This window comes from Strix uralensis, chromosome 1, assembly GCF_047716275.1.
Source record: "Strix uralensis isolate ZFMK-TIS-50842 chromosome 1, bStrUra1, whole genome shotgun sequence".
Lineage (NCBI taxonomy): Eukaryota > Metazoa > Chordata > Aves > Strigiformes > Strigidae > Strix > Strix uralensis.
The window spans coordinates 77,841,672-77,866,469 of record NC_133972.1 but is presented as its reverse complement, the minus strand read 5'-3'; the positions used below and the strand labels follow the sequence as shown (position 1 = coordinate 77,866,469).

General features: G+C 42.3%; 1 protein-coding gene across 2 annotated transcripts in view; it reads right to left on the bottom strand.

The window, feature by feature from the left end:
• Window positions 1-3,561: 3,561 nt before the first annotated feature.
• NEDD9 (neural precursor cell expressed, developmentally down-regulated 9) overlaps window positions 3,562-24,798 on the bottom strand; it is a 77,906-nt gene continuing 56,669 nt past the window's right edge. For both annotated transcript variants that reach the window (XM_074871957.1, XM_074871950.1), the window contains exons 3-7: window positions 10,973-11,074; window positions 9,663-9,764; window positions 8,000-9,223; window positions 7,573-7,662; window positions 3,562-6,214 (exon numbers count right to left, since the gene is read on the bottom strand). In XM_074871957.1, the coding sequence (XP_074728058.1) occupies window positions 5,705-6,214; window positions 7,573-7,662; window positions 8,000-9,223; window positions 9,663-9,764; window positions 10,973-11,074 (2,028 nt within the window). In that variant the 3' untranslated portion in view covers window positions 3,562-5,704. The remainder of the gene's footprint in view (window positions 6,215-7,572; window positions 7,663-7,999; window positions 9,224-9,662; window positions 9,765-10,972; window positions 11,075-24,798) is intronic.

Here is a 24,798-nt window from a genome sequence, read left to right as displayed (position 1 = left end):
TGCTGCTGCTGCTTGTGCCGCAAAGCCGAGGCAGAGCGTTGCAGATGAGATGAGCTTTATATATCTCCTGTAGACCCAATACTTTGTGCTCCCCCGTGCTGTTTTTGCTGTAGTCAGCTTCATGTATCAAGTTGCTGCGTGTACAGAAAAAGATACCGTGTCTCTTGGTGTTCAGTGGAGAAAAAGAAACCCCTGTCAGGGAGGCGATGTGTAGGCAGCTGCAGCAGTGCTCCTTGGGCGCAGGTTTCCCAGGCGCTGGGCTTCGCTCTTGGCAGGGACTCGGAGCACTCATGGAGATGGAGGGGACAATAGCAACAAGGTGGACTCCTATGAAGAATGTTGACTTGATGGACTTTGCTTGTGGGGATGCAGGGCCAGAAGCTAAACCCAGAGAGGTGCAGAAAGAAGAAAGCAAACTGCAGATCCACTCTGGGTTGAGCCTATCCCAATACTGTCTGCAGAAAAGACAAAATTGAAGCACAGACTTGTATGAGGAGGTTGCTATTGCAAATTACACCCCAGGAGAGGTGGGAAAAAGTCATGTTCTGCTCAGCATTGCCTCTCCCTTGAAACATTTCAGCTTCTGCTCAGAAATCCATGACAACTGTGAGCCAAGACCATGTTGCTGTAGACATGGGGTTTATCAGGAGGCATAAGGAGCTTTTGTCTCCTTGCTTCTTGCCATGGATCTGCCAACTCCTGATTTTCCTGCTGCCCTGCAAGGCTGAAGAGGAGAGCTCTGCAACAGCCAGCAGTGTGCATGCCCAGCCATGCTCTGATGTTTTGACCTGACACTGCCCTTGTTAGTCCTTTGCTCTGGGAGGCCATCCCAAAGTGGTCCTAGGCACTGACCTGGAAGGTGGTGAGATGAAGAGCACCCTGCTCTGAACCCAGCAGCTCCCCAGAGGCACAAAGCAATGCTCTGGGAAGGTGTCTCCTCTGAGGTCAGGCTGCTGACTGATTATTTCATGCCCTGTGTAACTCACAGGCATCAAAGACTACATATTTGGTTTTTGAATGGAGATTGATGTACTTATGTTTCCTAATTGATTCCAACAGCCGGCAGCATGTCCAGTGTAATCAGGCCTTGGCAATGATGTGAACTGCACTCCAAATTTAGCTCTAATTTAATCAAAGTAAAATTGCCTCTGGGCAGTTCATTGGAGGGAAACTGAGGTGGTATGAGTTACTATGAGTCTGTGGCCAGCCCTCATGCTAGCTGTCAGGCAGTTAAGTTTCATGTCACTCCTCCTCTCTCTAAAGTCAGCATGTTTATGATAAGGCTGGATTAGATGTTTCTCCTGCAGCTGTTCGCTTTATCCAGGTACTCTCAAGCCTGGATTCAACGTCCTCTTTGAGTCAGAAGAACTTTTGGGAGGACTTTGCAGTGCTAGATATAACTGTAGATTTACTCTGATATCGAAAACCACACAGCTATATCCAGGGCTCCTCAGACAGAGAAAGCTGTCTTAGGTGGAATTCGGGTGCAAAAGAAATCATTAAAAATAATCTGGACAGTCCATCTCTGAGATTGAAAAATCTTCTAGCAGAAAAAGGGCTCTGTTGATTTAAGAGTGATGCGTATATGTGGCTTTTGAAAATGCCAGCGTAACAGGTTAAGATGAAATGAAAAGGCATGTTTCAGAGTTGGGAGGAATGCTCTGTGTTGTCCTCTGAGACTGGCAAGACCCCATCTTTGCCCTGGAAATGTTCCTGTCTAAACATGGACTAATGCTGTGAACATTGTGAGAGGAAAAATGGGCAAGGAAGGGCTAAGAACTACCTTTGGTGAAATCCTATGACTTTCTAAAGCCTTCTGATTGAGACCAAGGCATGTTAAAATGGAGCAGGCAGGCTGGAAGTGGGGTTCAACAGGGAAAACCTGGATTTGGAGCAGAACAGCTACAGATGCTTGGCTTGTGGGCAGAAGGAAGGTGCTGCTGGTGTAGCGCGATACTCTGAAGACCACTAGCAGTAGATGTGGGAGGGACATTTCTGAAATGTAACCCAGATGTACACGTCGGAGAGTGCCAAAAGCTCTGGGGTCTAGAAATTACAGGTGATGTGAAGGTGCTGGGGTGTAACGTAGCATCATGCGATGGTGTGGGAATTTGGTTTCCTTCACCGGTGTTGGCTTTGCTGCAATGGCAGACAGTGGCTTTGCCAAGATGGCAGCAATGCACAGCTGATGAAAACAGAAGTTGTGCAGCCCTGGCCTGCAAGAAATGGTTGAGGTAGCAGCAGGGGTTGTGCAGTATGGGGTGCAATGACATATGTCCTGTCATGTACCAGTATGAATTGATAATTTCTCTAAAATCTGCCCTCTTCAAGGGTGGCTTTTGTCTCTCCACTTTCTCCTTCACTCATCACCCTGGAAGAGAAAGGGAGCATTTTTCTAATTAATATGAATTAGTATTTATTTAATGTCTGGAGTAAGGAGCCAAGTGTGTTCTGCATTTGCCACTAGTGTGAGGCAAACTTTTTTCCTACGCTGGACACCAGACAGTCATTTCACACTGGCCATCAATTGGTTGCCAAACAGCAGCAGTTTCTTGGCAACTGCGTGGGGACACTGTGGCTCAGGGAGGAGAACGAAGAGGCTCTGGTTTCTATTCTGAACCATTTTGGTTGTCCAGTCCCTCCTTTGTTGTTAGCTGACCTTTTTAAATTTAGCAGAGGAACAAAATGGAGCATGCTGGGGAAGCAGCCCTGCATCACCGGCTGCCCCCTTGTGAGGACACAATGAGCCAGACCAGGCACTTTGCTCTCGAGGTTTTCATGGCACTTCCGCTCCCCAGCAGGAACGTCTCTCGTTGGCAGCCGAGAACTGGCATAAGCACAGAGTCACCCCCAGGCTTTTTCTCCCCTTGCACACCCAGGGTGTTCGACAGGAGGTAGGGCAATGCCTCGGCAACAGCGAAATGGGAAAGTAACTTTTGGAAAAGACTCCGTGATCCTTAAAGCCTCATGGTTGTTTCAGATGGAACCCAGTCCCAGATAATGCTCAGCTTGTCACGTAGCAGAAGAGGGGTGCTCTTACCACTGGGCTGGGGGGAAAGGATGGCTACATGGAGCAAAGTTGCTCTTCCAGTTCCTGCTGGACCGCGGCCTCACCGGTGAGTGCAGGCCAGAACGGGTGGACAGTCTGTGTCCCGTCGCCTCGCCTTCTCGTGGGACTGTGTTGAGAGGAGCTGCCCCGTTCGCCTCAAGGACCCCTGCTCCTGCCATGATAAGGGGATGCAGCTCGCACAGCAGGAACAGACACCGGAAAGGAGGCAGGAGCGCAGCCCGGTGCACTGTAGACCCTGATGGTCGTATTTCGGACTTGACGCCTTGTATAGTTGAGTTGGATAAATGCTTCACCTGCTTCTGGGCGGGCAGAGAAATTGTCTGTCCCTTCTCTTATACCCTCACATTCTCACTTCAAGCTGTAAGCACTGATCAGTGGAAAGTGAACTCCTCATTTTAGAATAGCTGTGATAGTACTAGCAAGCAGCAATATTTCCTTTTATTATGCTTAGAGGACTCTGAAAACAAGCAAAAATGAGACCAAGAGCTGCCTTTTTTTATGTAAAAAAACCTAGTCATTTAATCATTTCAAAATTACTCTCTACAAGACAGCAAACTATAATACAGGCTTGCAATAAAGGTTCTCTTTTTGAGAGCTTAAACTAACATAACCACTAAGCTTCAAAACGCGTTTTCTCTTTCTAAGAGTATACAGTCAGAAAAATGGACACGGAAAACCAAAAGAGTCTCAAACATCCCACTAGTACAAAACAGGTTAAACATGGACTGCTTGTCAGCAACCGGTTATCAGCTATGATAGTGTAACTGTCCTTTCTGGGTGTTACGTCAGAGCCAAGCCCTGGAGCTGATTCTGAGCCAGCTGAGGTCATGCTGGCTCCCGCTGCCCTTCCAGAAACATTCTGTAGGCTCTGGAAGCGACGTTATGGTAGCTGAAAGCAGTCTTCACTCTGAGACAATACATTAAGGCTGCAAGACTTCATACGCTGCTGAAATGGTTTTGTTATCTAAGACAACAAATCCCAGTTCCATACGGCATGTGTTCAGATACAAACTGGGAAAGTGAGAAATTAGGCAGAAGTGCCTGTTTTCTAGGTGCTGCTGATCTCACAACTGCTTATTTACCAGTGTTCTGCTTGCTGATCCAAATGCTCTGACCACACCAACATGTGACAACCCTGAATTATCCAAGGGCAGTACTGCTTCTGCTTTAAAAATGCCAGAATCACCTGGAATTTACCAGAGTTATTGCTTGCTTTTACAGCATGGCTTTTAGTCTGAGGACCACAGGAAAATGGTGTTCTGTGACTTTTTTTTTTTTTAGGGGGTTCACTAAAGGCAGTGAAGACAAATAAGCTTCTATGTCTTTTGAAGCAGACAGCATACATTATGTTTCTAAAGGAGTCTACCACTCTGCTAACAATTTTTAAGGGTCTCAATTGAAAATTACTGGGTAGGACTATGTGTATGTACTGATGGAAAGGCCCCGTTAAAACAGGAGGTCATTTTTGGCAACAGGGTAGTGCAGAAAGACCAGCACCTATGCAACAGAATTTGGAAAAAAAACCCAATAGTTGAATGAAAGTCAGAATTGAAGTAGATGCAATTAATTCCAAGAATACATCCTAGAAAAATAAGTGCTATTAAACCTTGTATATGCTATAGAGATGTTTAAATATCTGTTATTTCAAATTAAGCTGTTTTCTTTCCATGCAAATTACAATTTGTATGTTAATCCCTCTGGAAGGGACTGGTATTTTGAGACACTGCTCATCTGCATCCTCAGTGATGAGCGTGGTGGATCCTGGGATGCTCTCAGGATAACTCGGAGTCCATGAACAACAAGGCTTTCGAGCCTGACTGTTAAACTTAATTGCCAAAGCAAGGACATACATGGTAAACATGTATGAATTTACATCACTGGGAATCCATCCACGTTTTGAAATCCCATGATGCACAATTAGAAACAGCAAAATTTGAATGCCAGAAGATATTAAATACATACAACTCTGCCTTCCTCCTTAGAAGGTTCTGCTTCTTGCACGGCCTAAGAATGCTTTTCTCCCAAATGCTGTACACTTTGCTTGATGTGTTGCTTGTTGCAGTTGCACATACATGCTGGTCAGAATGATCAAATGCTGTACATAACAAAGTAACATCAAGAGGAGAGTTAAATTTCATGGAATTAACCTATAGAAAGTAATTTCTAAGAAGGGAATGGAGTTCTATGAGAACCATTACACTTGCTTCATGGATTGCTACAAGTAGGTTTCACAACCAAGTCCATGTGCCAAAATCCAGATGGAATGAAAATCAAGATGGAGTGCAGCATCCAGTTAACAAATATACTGAGAAAACAGGCAGTATATACAAAATACATGCACTGTTTACCCGACGCGTAATTTTTAAGGTGCTTAATTGATGTTTAGGGAATGTAGCAATATATACATATATGCAGTGTATACAACTCTAAATGTGTATTAGAAATATAATACAGAACCACATATATTCCCAGATCCCTGATTTCATTAGATTCTCTAATGCATAAGTATGTATTTAAAATATTTCATAAAAAATATCTAAAAAAAAAAAAAATTAATGATAACATTTACAAAAAAATAGCTCCAGTTCGTTTGCTTTTCTGTTTTGCTGCTCATGGGTTGGATTCCAGCGGGTTTCATAAGGATGCCATCTGGACCAGCGAGAGTTTGAACAACTGTGCGTGACGCGACAGCTCTGTTACCCGGTCCACCATCTTCTGCAGGGCTGCTGTGTTGGGGTAATGCAAGGCAGCCATCTTGGTAGCCAGAACAACACTCTTCAGCAGTTCACACAACTGGTTGCTGGAGTTCATCATTTTGTTGCGTATGTCCTGAGTCGTCACTTGCCTCGTGAGCGTGTCCCCGATGAACACAAGTTTGTGAGCGCTCAAAATGACAAATTTGCTGTGAGCCACAAAGATCCGGGGGGGCTGAGAAGTGTTGACACAACTGAAAAAGGCATCAATGGCGTTTAGGAGGGAGTTGAAGTGAGTCTCGCATTGGTCAGAATAGAATAAAAGCAGCTGGCTGTCACGGGAGGTGGCAGTGCTGTTTGCAGTCTGGAGAGCTTGAGGTGGCTTCCATTTTGAGATGTCGTTCTCTACTGGCTTTGTGATTTCTTGCTCCAGACGTTGAAACTGATTGATCTGAAAGGCAAATAAAAAGGCTCTCTTCAAAGAACATTCTCGTAAGACATTATGTATTACAACTTCACTTTATGCCTCAGGACACTCCCAGGTATCCTAGATTGACCTTATGCTAAATAAAAAGTAGTACATATATTTTTTTCTAAGATCTTTTATTTTGGAGAGTGAGGGGTAATCAAGTACTTTGGTTACCATAAATCCAAATACGCAGAGTTCAGAAGAGAAAAACATCTACAATACTTTTTTTTTTTTAAAAAAAAGCAAAAAGACTGTTGCTCATTTGGAATACTCTGAAATGACAAGTGAGAGAGATGGATCCAAGTGGCAATGACTCCTACACAATCTTTAAAAAGCTGCCATCTCTGTGGGATTTTGAGATGACAAACCTTTAACTCTCACCTCCACATTGCTTGTACAATTTTCTGCCATACAATACAGCAACAACATATTGAAGAATTAATATGAGGGCAAAGTGACAGCCTTCTACCTTATATGACCTACTTGTCTAGCATTTTAAGTGATGTTAAGCACAGTATGTAAGTTGACAGTATTGACGTTCGCTGATGTGCAAGTGGCATGTGTATTCAGTGTAGTCAAGTGATTAAGGCACTGTGTTGCAGGTCAGGAAAGCCAAGTTCTCCAGCTGGCTGTGACTGACCCACTGTGAGACGTTGCAGATGTCTGTGTCTCCTCTGTGGTAAACTTCTGGTGATAGAGACTGCTTTTTATTATACGTATGGACTGGGCCCACCACAATGGTGCATTGTATAAAAAATTAATTAGTTTCTTCAACTGAGATGCTTGGAAATTGTTTTCAAGGGGTTTATTCCTGTCACAAGAGATGTTGTTTTAAACACTGAGAGCTGTGGCTGTGCTTCCACTCAATTACAAAGTGGCAACAAGGAAATGAACAGGGCAGCGAGGGTGATCTTCAGAACAGCTACTTTGCAGTAAACACAATTTCTTTGGCATAAGCAATCGCTGACACATATGCACAGGGCCAGGAAGGTGCTAAAATCCTGATGCTCACCATTTCCCATTTGGAGCATCACAGTGCGTGTCCTTGATCTTTGCCTTGATAAATCCATTAATGGTGGAGCCCGATGGGCACAAATCCCCCTTGGAAAGAAACTAACCTAGAGCCACTGTTTAGCCAAGACCTCACACCTGCCGTCTTCACCATCTAGCACCTGGGACTTTCCAACTGCGTGTGCTGGCACTGGGGCACACCTCACAGCCATGATGCTAGCAGCTGCACACTGCTAAGGGAAGGGCCCCTCCTGCTTTATTCGACCGGTGCTCCCTACGTGCAAGGAACACCGCATTTCAGTGTGATTATTGCACCTGAGTGAACATACCTGATGGTGCTCTAGCTCCAGTTTGCTCTGCTTGATGATATTTTCTTTTTCTAGCAGCTCCTTCTGTTGCCTTTCAAACTCTTCTTTCCCCTGTTTTGCATAACATAAGACACTGTGTTAAATCAAAACCGCCCCTGAGCTAAATGACAACTCGTAAGTCAAATAACAGGCTTCTTTATATTGGCTTTTTCACTGATAGTGCACCACTAAGAGTATAGAGAAGAAAAGGACAGTGTGGCAGAGCAAAAGGCTATTGTTATTATGTATGCAACAGTCCTATTTGAGAGGAAGTAATCACCCTGGTGAAATTACTCCTGAATATGTATTAGTGTGACAATCCAATTGCTACTTTCCTGCAAACAGCTTCTGCAAAAACCAGACAGCTCTTACTTGGCCTTGTGCAGAACAAGGTGTTAGGTTTACCTACCTGCAGGTGAACATAATCATAGTCATCCATCCAGCTCTTTTCTGAGCTCTCACTGGTGGTACTGTGAGGGTGCTGACCTTTACTCAGGAGCGGAGGAAGGGAACTGCAGTGGTTCTGTGCTTTTTCTCCGTGACGCTGCATATGAGGGTTGTCATATACATAGTCGGGAGCGTTCATGATACTCTCTGGTACATTTTTGAAACGTGAGCTGCTCAATGTCTGTTTGAAAAGCACCTCTGCATTGACACTGATGGTAGTGGTCAGTTGCTTGGCATCGTCCGGGACTGTCCTTGCCACCATAACAAACCGATCCAGGTCATCACACTTGTTCTGCAGTCTGTTGACAGCTAGAACGTTCAAAGACCAGTTGTAGCTGTTCAAGTCGTGACTGGTTTGGGTAAGGATCTGGTAAGAGTCCTCCAGCCTTTGCACCTCTCTCTTCATTTTGTTAAGGAGGCTGAACTCAGGGAGGCAGGAAGCATTGGCCGCTGATCCTTTTGCAAACTGGAGGTACTCCAGCAGCGACTGCTCTACCTTATCCACAGCAGTGTGAATTTCATTGATGTGTTTTTCCATATATCCATAAGACCGCCAGTCTGCTGTAATGAAGGCCATGAGGTTATTAACAGCCATCTCCACCATCTGCTGGAGGCGATAAAGCCTCTCTATAGCAGTGTCTGGATCAAGGATTAGTCTTTTGTCCTGTGCAGTTGATGCTGAGAAAGAAGAGTCTTTGGATGTTGTTGAAGATGTGGACATGTTACTCCTTGTGCTTCCTGTGCTGGAGAAAGATAACCTATTTATCCCATCAGTCACATCCTGTAAGCCTTTAGTGTCTTGGAGGACTGGTGGTGGCACATCATATACACCTTCTCTTCCTTCTGGGATGAGATTTTCACTGAGTCCTGTCTGTTGTCCTGGGAATGCAACTCCCCTTGGGGTATCATAAACATCCTTCTGAGGTGCAATTTGCTGTCCAAGAAAATGGTTTTGATGGTTCATAGGGATGTCATAAACATTCTGTTTCTGTGGCGCTCCATCTGGCAATAAGAGGCTCTCAGGAGAAAATTTATTAAGTTCTTTCCCAGTTGCTTTGGTGATGGGAGGAGGTATATCATATACTCCTTCTGGTCTTACACTGTGGCCCACTGCAGATGAAAAATCCTGCAAATTTTCCCTCAGGCCTGTATCATCTCGGCATGCAGATGGAGGTGTAGCATAGACCTGAATCACAGAAAGCAAACCATGAAACCTTTGGCTAGAATAGCAAAATATTTTCCATCTTCCATATGGCTTATAAAATGCTGGGATGGCAGATCTACCATTGACTTTCCTGGAGTCAGCTACTTATCCTGAGTTTGACTGAGCATCAGTTTTAATATCTCACTTTTTAACATTCATCCTCATGCAGGTTCTCATAAGTAGCAAAATCCAAAAAGGCAGCATGCTGACACAATATAATGTAGGTCTAATTAGCAATTCACGCTCCATAACATTAATAATTTTGATGCAGTGCTTCACTTTATCAGTTTTAACAGTTTAAAAATCTAAGGAAATCTTTAAAGTACTGAATCTCCTTTTTATTCATGATCACAGATGAACTCTTGTTTAAACATGTCTTTGGTCAAACACAAAAATCTTGTCAAAACAGTGTAATGCTTACCCCTTTGGCAGGTGGTATGTCATAGACTCCTAAAGCTTTTGCTTCTCCCATGGGAACTGGAAGTGCAGGCCCCTTAACTGATGTGGGGGGAATGTCATATATCTAAAGAAAGAATACACTGGTTACAGAAACAAGTCACCTCAGGAAAGTTCTGATCTCAGATGTGTTTTCTTGGTTTCCGTGTCTCCTCTCAATCAGCCTGAAGATAATCAGAGCTCTTCAACTTCATTTCATATGGGAGAGCTGCTTGGATTTGCCTGGCATTTCGGACAGGTAGGAGGAAATGCACTTTGCTAGGTCCCCTCTGGGCAACTGTGTGAACAACAGGCTGGAGAGATAAAGTCACAGCTGACTTTTATCCTGAGAGTTAAATCAAGGCCAGTCTATTACAGATACCTATTGGGGTGAACAGGGGACCAGTATATTTGTGCGACCAGAAGTGATCACACCCTTACTGATAGAGATTAGAGGGGTTGAGGAATAAGCTTGTACTAGTACACACTAAACTCTCTGAAATTAAGGCTGCCCCTGTCAGCATCGCCTATCTGCTTTATCAGGTGCAAGCATGAGCTGTCGTACTAGCAGAGAGTACAGCTGTCAGATGTTTCCAGCGTCCCACACGGTGGCAGGTCCTACGTTACAGTGGGTTCCGCGTGTGATCTGAGGCCACTGTCTGAATGTCTCTTAACCCAGACTTGGCAACAGGTCCAGCCATTCGGTGTCAGTCTGTGTTATGTACTGGTGGGCTTCAAGGCTGTTCCCTAGAGGAGCTGCTCTGTCAAAGAGCCATGGTGAGATGCAGGGTTGTTGAGTTACAGGTCCTGCAAGCATCCACTCTAGATGTCTGTGGTCTTGGGGATTGAATGCTAAGGGTGTTCCCCAGAACAAAGATATATTTCAAGTTCAGTGACATGGTGCAGTAGATATGTGGCGAAAACAACTCCCTGCATAGTAGCTGTTCATCTAGGCGATAATTTTACCCTTTCTGAGTGAATTACTGTCAACTATGCAACAACAAAGTAAGGGGAAAATAAATTGTTCCCAGGCAGCAAGTTTATTCTGTTTAGATATACCCTTTGATCAAAACACAGAAAACAAATGGGACTTCTGCGTTTGGTGTGCTGCCAACTCTTAGTCAACATCAAATACAACTTTGAAATACTTCTGCGCTCTGTGAATAAGCCACAGCATCTAATTAAAACATATTTTCTCTCTGAAATGAGAGAACTTGCTTTGCTCATAACCTTCTGGTAGAAATTCATCACCTTTTGTGCCCTATCAGTGCTGTTGGCAGTTTTATTGGTACCTACCCCTTGGAGAGGGCGAACAGGGGGGATATCGTAGGTATCCTTCTGGTATTTGGAAGGGAATTCATAAACATAACCTTGTCCTGACCTGACTGGAGTTATTACCTGTGGGATAAAAGAAAAAGAGGAAACATAAGTCTCTGAGGATTTTGGCATGTTCTCTCTGTAACTGCACAGGGTATAAACAATCCAGTACTATTAACATTCACGCTTTATGTGGCAATGTTAGTAACACAAATCTACATATACTTCTGACAGTTGAACATTGCAAAATGACTGTTAGTAGTTACAAATGCACCATCTTTTCTTTCCAGACCAGTTCTGACACAGCTGCTTGCTAGTGCTACAGTACCTTCTGTTTGTCAAGCACAGATTCCCCAGCAGGTCTAAGAGAGCTTGGTCCCTTCTTCTCATTGAGCGCCCATTAGCACAGACCACACGAGGTGATGGTTACACCACCCGCTCACCGAGATCTGGGCTATCTACACGCTGATCCTGCTGAGGTGTTGAGTATTCCCACTTACTGACAGAGGCTTAAAATACTACGTTTGGGCTCTGGAAGCCTACCCCTTTGCTCCTGGAGGTATTTCTCACTTACTCCAGCAGGATGTCGCGCATTATTGTGCTCCACAGCACAACATCCTGGATAACTGAGTGTGAGCTGTGGCTTTGGAAATTCTTTACATAGAAAGGCCACGTGTAAACCTTCCAAAGTGGGACATTCAATTTTGCTATGTCTGTTTGGTTTGTCTATATTAGCAGCTAAGAGATAGGAAATATTAAGCCATTCTTCAAGTACATAATGCAAGAACAGCCTCTGAAAAAAAAAAGCTTAGAATTTACATTTTTTGTCATTTTCTAAACCATTAACTACCATAATGACTTCAAATAAAATCTGGTGAAAAATAAATACCTTATGTCTTGGACAGCATCTGCACGGCAGAATTTCAGTACAGCATGATATAAAAAATGTTACCTAACCCCACGAAAGAGCTGGGTTTACAGTGGAAATGCTGACATCTTAACCTCTGCTGGTGCTATTTAGCTCTAACCAAAAAATATAAATACCGTAACCCAAAGGCATAAAATGGCAAATTACATAGGCCCGTGTAAGATGTGGCTTTTTACTCAGCTGGGAAGAATTCTGTACCAGAGCTACCTAACTGTCTTTAGAAATGTGTGCAAGACATACAACAGAGTTTCTGCCCAAATGCTCAGTAAAGATCCTTTAACAGTTTTTGCTGTAAGGAATCCTAGCATCCTGGCCAGATTTCACCGTGAGTTCTGCTTGACAACTTGTCTGCAGGGCAAGTCCCTGATGCTAACCTGCTACCCCCTCTCTGCTATGTTAACACCACAGCCTTTCCTTCTTTTTACTTTCTGCCCAAATATTGCTGTGTAATCTCTGGCCCTGTACCATGAAACAATCGCTGGATTTCCCCCCTGAGGTGACTGCCATACCAGCATACAGTACAGGTCTGATTCAATGTCAGTAGCCCAAGGCCTGGTAGCGCTGGCCACTGCACTGCCTGCCCGTGCCCTCAGTGAGGGAGGAACACCCGCGCCTGGCAGGAGGGGAAGACAGCAGCTTTTGCAGCTGCTTTTCCTTGAATTAGCATCAGAGGACAGGAACTGGAAGCAATACAGTCTCCAGAGTGCTGGGTCAGTTTGCTGCCTATGAGAGAAGCTGAACTCGGTATGGGGTTTATTTTATTTATTTTTCACCTCTTAAGGGCTTATATACATAAGAGTTTTTTTAAAAGAATCTAAAAATTTAGTGAATTTAGGACAGACCATGCCTCTCTCACAGAGACACCTACCGCATTGTAAAAGGTACCTATAGACAAAACTTTTAATAAAGCTCTCCCTTAAGTTACTGGAAACTTTCCATAATGGATCACTCCAAACATTATCCCTCCCAGGCCACTTTCATGTAATACTGGGATTATTTTGTTTGCCTGAGAAGCTTCTAACTTGTGTCAATACCAGTTCTTCATGCTTTTTCTGACAGTGTGAGCTAGTGATCAGACTAGCACAGTTCACTGTATATTTTTTGCAGTTTTATTTTTTTTTTCTTCAGTTGGGTGCTGCTAGTCAAATGCTTTCCACCCAAGTCAGGAACAGAAGGATTTGGTTTTAAGCAATGTTTACTCAGAAGTTCCTTCCAGGGGCTCCAAAATTACAACCATGGCATTGCTTCAACAATGAGTCATTGGGTGTTTAAAAATGATCCCCCGGGAGAACAGACAATGCACAGTGAAAACAAAGGGCTGTTTCCTGGGCATCCCATCTCCATGAAGGCACTAGGCTGCTTGCTAATATGCCGGGAAACTGCTTGACCGTCCCAGACAAAAAACCGACTGTTCACGGCAGGCAGCCAGAGGTCCCCCACCAGCCCTGGAAGCAGGGAGGACCGGTGCACCACTGCAGTTCGTCTCTGCTTTACCTGCTCACCATTTCCCAGTCAGACAAGGTGGGAGTCAGGCTGTGTCAGGCTCCAAAAACCCTTGCTCAGTCGTGGTCTACTCCAGAAGCTGAACTCTATCCTAAATCCAGAGCAGGAGTAAAATTTGACCAGATCTCCTCCAGGCCTCAGATATGTGTTCCTTCTTACAATCCTGCCCACGGAGGCAATGTATGGCACCCCTGGTAGAAGCTTTATGGCACCTCAGTTCTCCAAGGTTTGCACAGCACTTCAGAGAAGCGCCTTTACGCAGGCTCGCAATAACTGTCCTACCCATCTCATGCCTAAGCTCATTCAGGATACAAGACACCACCACTCTCTCCTTGCTCCATTAGAGAATTAACTTCCATGAGCAAACTCAAAGTCACAGGTCTCAAATATAAAAAAATATATATTAAAAAAAGGAGTTGAGCACAGGTAATAAGGCACAGAATCACAGGTTAGACAAGACCTTTAAGATCATAGAGTACAACCGTAAACCTAACACTGCCAAGTCCACCACTAAATCATGTCCCTAAGCATGCATAAGTAAAACCACTTGCTCTTGTTGTTAGAGGTAAACATGATACTTTGCTTGTGTAGAAAGAAGCCCTGGTGGCAGAGCAGATGATATCCTTACACCGTGGAGCCTGGAACATAAGTGGAGGAGAAGCTGTGCTCATGCCCAGTATTTACAGAAAGATTCTCCCTCACTGTGCATACAGGAGTATTATGCAGCTACAGTTATTCTTGTAGCTCATCTTGAGAGGCCTTTCCCATTTTTCAAAAAAGGCTGACATACCAGATGCTATATGAAAGGTTTACAGTCCTACACGGCTGCTGCTTTTATTTACTGTGCTGTGATACAATCCTAAATAACTACACTAAAGCTAGACTGGCCAGATAAAGGAAGCCAGTTTCACTCAGCGCTGCAGGACTTTCTTTATCATTGTATCTTGACACTTTCGCTCTTTCCCAGGCTTGACTAACATGAAGTTAATGGCCAAGCAGAGTCACTCCTTTATCTGGGTGAAACAAACCCCAGCTCTGGGTGCTTCCGGCTGTTGTCAAAGGAGGTGAGAGGTTAAAACATGAAGTGTCTGATTCTGGGTATTCATCAGTACAGCCTGCCTACATGGGTGACTGCAGACAGAAGACCTGAGCTGTCTGCAAGGCTGTGCTTAGTAGTGCACTCTACTTAAGGTGGCATTTATTTTCCAAATAAAAATGCATCAGAGGCTTTTATATCTGCTCCTTCTCAGGCATCTGAAAAAGCCATACAAAAGACAGAAAATAGGGCTTTAAGAAACCCAGCAGCACCCAAGGTTTGTTGGTAACATGAAAGACAACTTTCTTCTCATAGTGACTCAGGTATATTTTCCCATGTGGAGGATTATTATCCAGCAACAAGTTCTGAGTGATTTAGTCATAAAATCCTCTACAAATGCTGATCTGGTCTGCACTCAGTACAAGAACGTTTCCTGTCGTACCTTCACTTGCTCTTCCCTTCCAACATGTTTCACAAGGTTAAACGTGCCTCTGGACTGTTTCTAGTTATTTCAGAACAGAAGCAGCAAATCACCAAAACACATCTTGAGTGAACATTTTGTAACAGTAATTAAAAGAAAACCCATGCTACCTGACATAGTGAAAATGAGGAACATTTGTCCCCAAGACATGACCTCACATGGGAAGCCAGGCCATGTAGTCTGTAGGAGGAAGAGGGAGGTAGCTGGGTAGGTGAAGTAAGAAAGGTACCAAACCTAGTGTTTTCAGAAGTAACTTTTGATTTTGGGTATTCATCCATAAATAAATTAAATGAACTTGCTGATTCTGAATGGGATGCTCAGCCCTTTCAACACATTGTTGAAGCATTTTTTATGAATTTGAATGTTCGATGGCAGTTTAGTTTTGAAGATGGACTTCAGAAGGAAGGAGGTGGATGCAAAAGAAAAGTTCCCCTTCTTCCACTAACAGGGATAGCAGCCCCGTCTAGTACTTGGGAATTTATTTCCTAACAAATGTCACTAAACTTCAGACCTCATGAGGATTCTTTTTCCTTTTACCTCTTCTCTTTTAAGAATGCCTGTGGTCATCCAAGTTTAAATAATCCTGCATTTCAAACCAGCAATTTTCCTTGTTTACACGTTAAAGGAAACAGATGGTGTTCCCACAAACTATCTAGCCCAACATTCTCAAAACATTGTTAACCACTTAATCCATGCAGAGCAACTAGCGGGGACCAGGTCTGGCTCTGGTGAAACATGTAATGAGCCTACTTCAAACTTTCAATACTGCAAAACAAAGAGAATTGAGCAGAAAGTTTGTTCTGTTCTTGCTGAAGACCAAGCTCTTCCAAAAGCAATTACTTGGGACTTTTCCATGCCAATGGCATGTTCCTAACCAAGAAAAAGAGCTGAATGTGCATGTACTTTGCAAAATATCCAGTCCTGTGGTTCAATAAATCCCTCTTCCTTAAATATAAGGAAAAAAACTCCATTCTATTTCTTACAGGATTAAAATGGACATTAGGCTGCAATAGAGAACATTCCTAACTAAGGCAGCAACAAGACAGTTTTTGTGCTTATAGCGGATGCAAAATACTGTAGTTTACATTGTTTAACAAGGTCAAAGAGCAAATAAACCTACTGAAGCCAACAGAATTACTCTGAATTTATAGCAGCACTGTGGAGCGCGGAATTCAGCCTGTGCCCATGAACAGCAATGCTTGATATGCAGAATGATGGGAAACAAGCTTCACCAGGTGAGAGAACTGAAGCAGAGGTATGTTGCACCTCTGCAACACCTTGTCCCAGCAAAACCATGGGCAGACAGGGGAGCTGAAAAGGGCAGCCTGCTATTCCCAGCATGGCCTCTTAACCCCAAGACCCTACTGACTGCTTTTAAAATAGATCAGTGCTTTTTGGAGGTGGAAAATAAGATGCACGTGACATAAATTTTATATGTTTATTTTCAATCTGGATGAAGAATTGTATTAAAATATATTTCCTCCCATGATGCTCTCTTCACCCCATGGGTAACTCTCAGCAGTTGATGAGCTCCTGCCATCAACTGCTGCTAATCTCACCTGTCAGTCCTGTGCCTATTAAAATCAGCTGTAGCTCACCCTGGGAAGAGTCCTGCCCTGGAGGAGGTCAAGTGGTGGTGTGTAAAATGAGGTTGTGATAAAGCTTGGATAAGGGAAAAATGAATCAAAACGTAAGTAAAGGAAAAAGAACAAATTTGTTTTCTGTTGTAAAGTATTTCTGTAAATTTAATACAAAACTCTTTGTTGTTGAAATTCTGTTCCTAAGGCTCTTAGGCAGATATACAGTGGCTACCTGGGCTTTCTTAGGCTTGTAAGGAGAATGAAATAGCCAAAGAGAATATGGGGAAATTTTAAGAGAGAGCATTAAGAGAAAAAAATAAAAAAACCTAGTCCCTACTCTCCTGAACTCCTAGTCCTTTGGAAGGCAGTGGCAGGAGCCATTGAACGATGCTGGATCAGGCAGTGAGCCACCTCTTGGCCCTTTCTGTTTTGCTGTATGTACTTAGGAAGCTAGGTGTGTTTCCTTACATGTTTTTTCTTGTGAAAGGTTCTGTGGCTAAGTTGAACTGCAAGAAGGTTGTGTTAAAGAATAGAGTCTCTAAGGTAATCTGGTATTTGAAAGAACCTGGCTGGCTGGCTAAAACTCTGTCCTTCTTGCAGAAAGTACATCGTTTCCTCTCCTGTCTTTTGCAAGCTGCATCAAGATTTCCAGTGACTGATAATGAATTTCCTGACAGTAATACCTATTGTATCACTCAGTATTGTCTGCTGTAAAAAAAAAAAAAAAAAAAAAAAAAGGCAAAAATGTTTTTATGAAGCAGTAGCCTTGACTTACTTATTTGCTATATACTATGACATACAATGTGTTGCCCAGCTGTTGGTGAGTAAAAAATTGGGGTTTCATTCTCACGTGTGCTAAGGATACTAGTTCTTATAAATGCTTATTTTTGTTAAGTTGCTATAGGTCTTAGGTTTATGGAATCATAACACTTTAACCTAAATAATGTATGAACATTAGACCACTATAAAATGCTCTAGTGGAGTATTTTCTGCCAAGACTGAACTGTTGGAGAGCTTTTGATCAAGGCTCACAAGCTGAAAGAGGGGAGGAAACTTATAGAAGTGTTTCTTCTAATGCACCAGGCTTGTAGCTGCAACTCTGAGTTGTTTCTAGTGCTATGAGCCCAAACATTTTTGCAAGGCAAGAGGAAATCAATAGAAATGACTATTCTTTTCCCTGGGCTGAGTTATCACTTCTACTGCATGGCGGAAAGAAATGTGGTATCAACACGCATAGTGACACCGCTCCTTGTCTTTGATCGGGTGTTCCCCAGTGAATTTTCTGAGAAGTAAGATTCAAGATGTGTGAAGATAAGGATATATGACAAGCACTACCCTGATACAGAACTGATTCATAGTTCTTGATGTTTCCATCTTTAAAATACCTGCTTATTTTCTTCTATGCTTTATGTCCGTATGTTGCCCAAGACTTTTATATACCTATGAAGATCTGCTTTGCTGCTGTAACTGTACATGCTCTCAGGGCTAAAGCATGTCCGGATGTCACTGATCCATGGTGCACTGAATTAAAAATGCTTAACTTTGCAGGCTCAGGGATTTAAACAAACTTTTAAATGTGGCTGTGAAATGCCTCACCAGTAGATGCCCAGTCTTAAAAAAATGCCCCCATGGTATTCTAATGCAAATAGCAACAAGTAATGAAAATGGGTGTTAACACTTTTCTCCTTTTGAGATCATATTATTTCAACCACACTTATGCAAGTTTGGGTTTGTGAGTCTTGAAGATGTAGCGCAGAAGTTGTGAAATCGATTTAAAATAAAAAAATGTAAAATCACATGCTGGCCTTGATTCAGACCCTCAACTGCTGGTGATACAGGTATAGGGTATATAGCCAACTCCTTTGCAGCTAGCCTAATCCTGACTCTTCAACTTATGGTCTGAACCTTTCCATTAACCAGCACACAAAACAGATTCATTACAGTATTTTTCAGTTTTGTATTTTTCCTAAATCTAAAGTGCAGGTTTATTGTCTTTCCAAACAACTTTTTTTTTTTGTTAAATCTATGGTGTTACATAAATGACCTAAGCTCCAAATAACATAAAATGACAGGCCTGTATTAAGTGTAGTGGAATGGTGCTGACTTGCGTGAGCTGTAGTTTTGGATTATTGTGTTTAATTTTTGCTTGCTCCTGGTGTTCATGATCATAAACTAAATGCAGATACAAATGTCCATCTCTCTACAGACCTTACTGAATGAGCAGTGCAAGGCACAAAAAAGCTCAACAACTTTGTCACTGACAAAATTTTACTGTTTTTATTCTTTTTTTTTAATGATGGTTTCGTGACCTGATCTTGCTCTCGCTCACATCAGCTCTAGGGCTTTCTGCCAGTTGTGTTATGAGCAACACTTCTGCTTGCTTCAGTGGAACAGACTTGGTGCTGGCTGGCCTTGAATTGCAAGGCTGACTGGGAAGGGGTATTTCCTAGGTTCTGGTGGAGTCATTCTTGCTTATAAAATGTGATTAAAAAGAGTCAAACCAACACTTCTGAGGATGTCCCATTTTTTGAGAGGAAGAGAACAAGAGGGATGAACAAAACATACCCGTTATTATTAAATTATCAGCATTTTTAAGAGAAGTGTGAAAGAGGGTACTTGTCCAATACTCTCACTAAGAGTTTTGCCAGTGCCATACCCATGACAATTAGTCATTTTTAGACAGTGACATCACCATTTCTGCATATGTTGGCCAACAGGGCTAATGAGCTGACACGTTACAGTACTGGTGATAGAACAGGCATGTACTCTGAAACAAATGTATGTGGATGGATCTTAGGGAGAAACAAAATCCCCAAATTACTGTGTGTCAAGTTCTTCTAGTAGAGAAATATGTTTATCTGATAAAGCATTCTCTGGAAACCCATGATTAAATTTGAGCTGGAGTTTTGATTAATGACAAGTGTGTGGTGAAACTTGGCACCTCAGTGTTTTGATATCTTTACCCATGATAAATACTTAAAGCAGCGTCTTCCTTTGGCCATCCCGGTCTGTCTAGTCTTACCACTTTAAAAAGGTTGTTCTGCAAAGAACCATTTGGCAAACACTCGCCTGTTTTCTATGCTGGTAATACTATGACTGCCTCGTCTCAAAGACAGAAGCCTAATGAAGAAACGAAGAAAAAGGATGAGGAGATGAGGTGCTGGGACAGGTAGGGCAGAGCGTGGTCTTGCTGTTGTGAATGACATAAAAGACTAAAGGCTCACAAACAAGTTTGGTTCAGTCCAACAACTCATTTTAATTCTTTTGAGGAGCTTCATCTTATTTCTGTTATTTCTTCCCCCCTATATTTAATTCTTAGATGGAAAGTTGCAAGGGGGGAGGGTGGGGAAGCCTCATTTGGGAATTGTTGAAGTAGGGTATTTCCATGACTTCTTGTTTTCCTTCAAATGTTTCCTTTCTTCCTTTAAAACATTTCTCAGAACAGATCATTCCCTTTCAACAGTGTCAGTTTTGGTGAATTGGCATTTCCAAGTAGGCAAAAAAGAAAAATGGTTGAGATTGGCAATGCTTAAAGAGTTTCAAGTCTGTCAGAGTGCTCTTGGAGGTATGCTTGGGCAGAAACAATGGAAGTGTCCCTGAATCATTTAGGTTGGAAACCATGTTGCTCTGAGAGAAGTAGGCAATGAAAACCTTCCATCAGGAAGAAGCTTTATTTAATTTGATTTGTAGAGGTTCTCTGGCTCACAAGCTATATTCTGGCTCTGTTTTTGTATGGGTTTCTCAAGGCAGCTGTACAGGCAAGTGTTCCTATTAACTGGTGTTCAGATTAAGCATAGCTTGCTTTGGCAAGTTTATGGAAGGTGTATAGGCACCTCTTAAACTGATATAAACTCCATCCTTAATTGTCTGCTGCATCTATATAATAATTATACCAGACCTCAGTCAGGACTGATTATGCACATAAAAAAGTAGTGATGATAAAACCCCATGGAAATATGTTGGTGTCTTTTAAGGGTTAGGGATGGACTTTCTTATGGAAGGTTTCTGTCTCCTAAGAACTTAACTACATGAATTTCACTGATTCTATTCTAACAATCTGGTTTGGGAAAAAGCTTAATTTAGATTCTCTTTTTTAAAAAAACTGATGTAATATTACCATGGCTATTCAAAAAAGAAAAATTGAAACATGTTATGCCAGACATGTGCAATGATGATATTCTGATGCTAATTAGTCTTCATTCAAAACAAAATATCTACAAAATCATAGAATACCTGCAAAGCCTTTAGATTTCAATAGAACTGTTTTCTGACTGTCAGCAATCAGTCTTCATCTATCCATTTCCTATCTCCAGAAACCACACTTCCTCCTTATAAGATTCATTTTTTGAATAATTGGTTTTCTACTCACGTTTCTGTAAAATGCTCCACTGCTGTACTTAGGTTTTAGTACTTACAGGGAAATTTAGATTACCCATTAGTGTTCTGTTAGTGTGCTTTTTAGATGTAACCAAAGGTCCAGTTAGGTTTCTAACCACCAAGAAAGAACCCGTAAGCTCGCATTTTTATTATTATTCTTTTTTTAGCTAAGGCTTGATCCTGCACTTGTGCCTGTGCAGGCAGATTAGTGTCCCTGGGGACCTCAGTTGTTGGATGAGATTGCAGGACTGGCCTTTTTTCTGGTACTACAGGGAAAAATGCATGCCTCTGGTCTACAAATAGAACTGATTAAAGAGAGCCCTGTGCTTAGGAAGAAACAGGGAGTAATGTTGAGCTCATATATTTGCTCAGCCTAATAAAATGCAGTCTTTTTCTCAAAATACTTCTCTACAGATCACATCAGTGACTAACTACTGCTTACTCTGACTCGTGGATGAGAGTTTATTCACTCAGTGGTTTTCATGGAGACCACTGAGGATAGATTAACTGCACAGGCTTTTTATCAGTAAAATGCCTTTTCTCCTATTAATGTCACATGGAAAGTTACAAGTGAAACTTTCGAGTCTAAGGAAAAGGCTGTGTGCTGTTTTACCACTGAGTTGGCATTTAATTTGAGGGAATTTCATCCTTTAGAGTGCACTTTCTGAAACAGAGCTCCAAGTGTTGAGGTATGTGTTGCCATTCCTGCTGCACTCGGCAAATTTGCTGTGTGTTCAGCACTTTTAGCACACAAGCAACATTTTGTTACAAAGGATACAAATCCGCAAAGTAGAATTTGTAATGTGAAAGCAGAATAGGGACTATAAAATGATTGTTTGGGACATTTAAGTGAACCACATTGCAGGAAGCTGTGGTATTTCAGTCTTGAGGGTAAACAGGGACATTATTCTATCTTGGAATGTAAATACATTTTGCCAACAAACTACAAAATACTAGATATGCTTCTGTTCTTTTTAATGACAAAATATATCTGCCACAGAACTCTTTACTATGCTTAATGTATGTCTCTTCTTACTTGCCTGTTTTCACATTTATGAAGTACTAATATGAAGGCAGGCTTATTTCTGGAACAAACGTTATATGCAGCCATTTGTTTCCTACCAGCTAAGACAGTACTCGTTTAATTGGAAGGAAAAACGTCATACTGTGGCTAACTGGCTTATGCTACTGAAGTCTGTGCCAGAACTGTCAGGGTGGTGCTGCTTGTGGGGTGGTGTTTCCATTTTCTCATGGATTCAACCAACATGACTCTAACATAAATAAAGACCAGGGAAAAAAAGGTTCCTTTAGCTGTGGCTTACACAAACCTCCTGCTGAAGGCAGTGACCTCTTGAAAAAGGTGGAGATTGCAGGATGGCAGGGTGTGAAACCCTTGATCTGTCAAGGGCATGTTTATACTTGGAAATAGGCCAGGGATGTCCATTTGTGAATATGAGTTCCTTCCTTATTCCGCTTTATCCACTTTTAAAAGGTGGCTAAATCTGAATATTTCCTGAACTGTAAAGTTCTAGTTCAAACAGACCAACAAACAGAAAAGCTGACTGTGTTCCAAGCTGGCATTAATCTCTATTTGCCCAAGTTAGTCCATGCCTTGTGGGAGTTGTAGTTCAGGGCTGGTAAGCCCTCCAGTGCAGCCTCTTCCCTGGTTGAACAGCTGTGGTGTATCAGCCTCATACTCTGTTTTGTGCTGATTTCCCTTGATCAAAGGTTCTCCTGAATGCTACTGGTTCCTACAGAAAGCTTTCAGAATTTGTCAAAACTGTTTTCTAACAAGGAAACGTTTCCCTTAAATTTTTTGGCCAATGCTATTTTGAGGATAGCAGGGACAACACAACAGATCAGTTGGGGGAAATGCTGAACCAGAAAAAGTGTTTAAATTAGTGGTGACTTTTTTTACCTGTAGTTTTCCCTAGTTTAAGGCTCATGTGTGAACTAATGATTAATCACTTATGCAAAAGAGACTTTATGCTTTGACAGCACCGTTCCCAAAGGATGTTCACAAAGCAGTCTGTACAGAATGAGTTCCCTTATAATTACCCCACATATTTTGCAGATGAGATTGCTGAGGTGCAAAAAAACCACTCAAGACTATGCAGAAGACTGTGGCAAGGATAAAACCCAGGTTTCCTGAATGCCAGATTTGTTTGAAGGTTCCTTCTCTTTGCTGATTGCAGCAAAAGAGAGTAAGTTTGAAATCGGAGCACAGAAAGGAGGAATAAATTCTAAGATACAGCTTTCATATCATTATTCTCCTTCAGACACTCTTCACACTTCAGGGTGTTACCATTTCCTGACTAAACTTGCAGCACAGCTATAAAAGCTTGGGGCTAACCAAAGCTAATTTTAAACCATCCCTCATTATCTCTGTCATTTGTAGGGTGAGTTTTAGAAGGTGGTATTTTTATTTGATAGAAGTAGCAGATACAGCTCTGTTGTCAACAACTACCTTGGCCAGAATCATTCATCATTATAATTACCTGCCTCAGGACTCCTTTTTGACTTGCTTTGACTTTCTGGCTAACGAGATGCGCGTTACCTCAGCACAGCTTTATAACAAGCCTGCTGTTGATTTACTGTTGCTTGAGGCTAGACAATTCTTGCCTGACAGCAGTTCCTAAGCTTTGCCTGTAAAACTTGCATGGCAGCCAAACCACACATTTACACAAAGAAAACAGGCAAACGTGCACAGAAATGGATAGGATATAAACTGCTGCTGGTCCTGCTTAGAGTGGCGTCTAGAGGACACAGTCTTCTCTAGCTACTGCTACCAGAAGGGAGAAGGCTTACATGCAGGATGGCCTCGTAGCAAAACCCTTCAGCATCCTTAAAACTGCCAAAACACACAGCTTGCTAACCAGCTGTTTCTGCTGCTGGAAGAAGGCAGAGTGGCTCCATTAAGCCATGGGGGCAGGTGTCACAAGTCTGAGAAGAGATTCATCATTTCCTAAGTCAAAGCAAAGATTCCCAAAATCAAATCTTCAGGATTTACAGCATTCCTTAATACTAAGGATTGTTTTTACTAATCCCTAGAGGAGGATTTGGAGGACAGACTGTTTCCTCAGACAAAGGAGACAAGTGCTAAAGTGCTTCCCCGTACTTAGGCTCTTCTTTCACAGAGACATTGGCAGATAGTTGCAGCTGTAGCAGTAAAAAGCAATTTTGCAAGGTTGAGATGATGAAGGATGGAGTACCTTTTACCTCAGACTCCCTTACTAATAACCCTACAGTTCTCCCTAGTCTACTACCATAGTTTCAATCCCAGTGGGCTCTTTTCAGTGTAGAATTGAGCAATTCCAAGGGACTAGACATGTCTGCCTCTGATCAAAGCAGGACGCTGCCATGAGGTTTGCCACCTAGCAAGCCTGCTGGTAATACATAGTGAATCCTGAGACTCGGGGCTCTTGGGTGAAATTTAAAGTCAAGACTAAAGCGATCCTCTCCTAAGTAACAAGAATTGGCTAGTGCTAAGCATGTTGGTAGCTGCTTTGAGGGTAAAATGCTTTACAAAGGTGTGTGTAGTTTATGCTACAGTTGGTAGCGTAGCCATTTGGTTTTTATACAACATAGCTGACCTGTCATAGGTTGCAAGGAATTAAATGAAACTAGTTATAAGCCAGTCAAATAAATGGTCTTGATTTTTCTAAACAAGGTGACTTGAATTCAGAAAAATGTATATTCAAGCTTGCTGAAAAATTTCTAGGCAGAAACTTGGAGAAAACAGGTGCTTTAGTGACTCTGATTTTTGCATCTCAACAAGAAGTTTGCATGTAAATTAGAACAGAGATTTCAGTTTCTCAGTGTATCTAGGATTTTAACACAGTCCCTGGAGCAACCAGGTTTCTGCACAATGTCCTGTTAGTTTCAGTGGAGCTGGAGAGA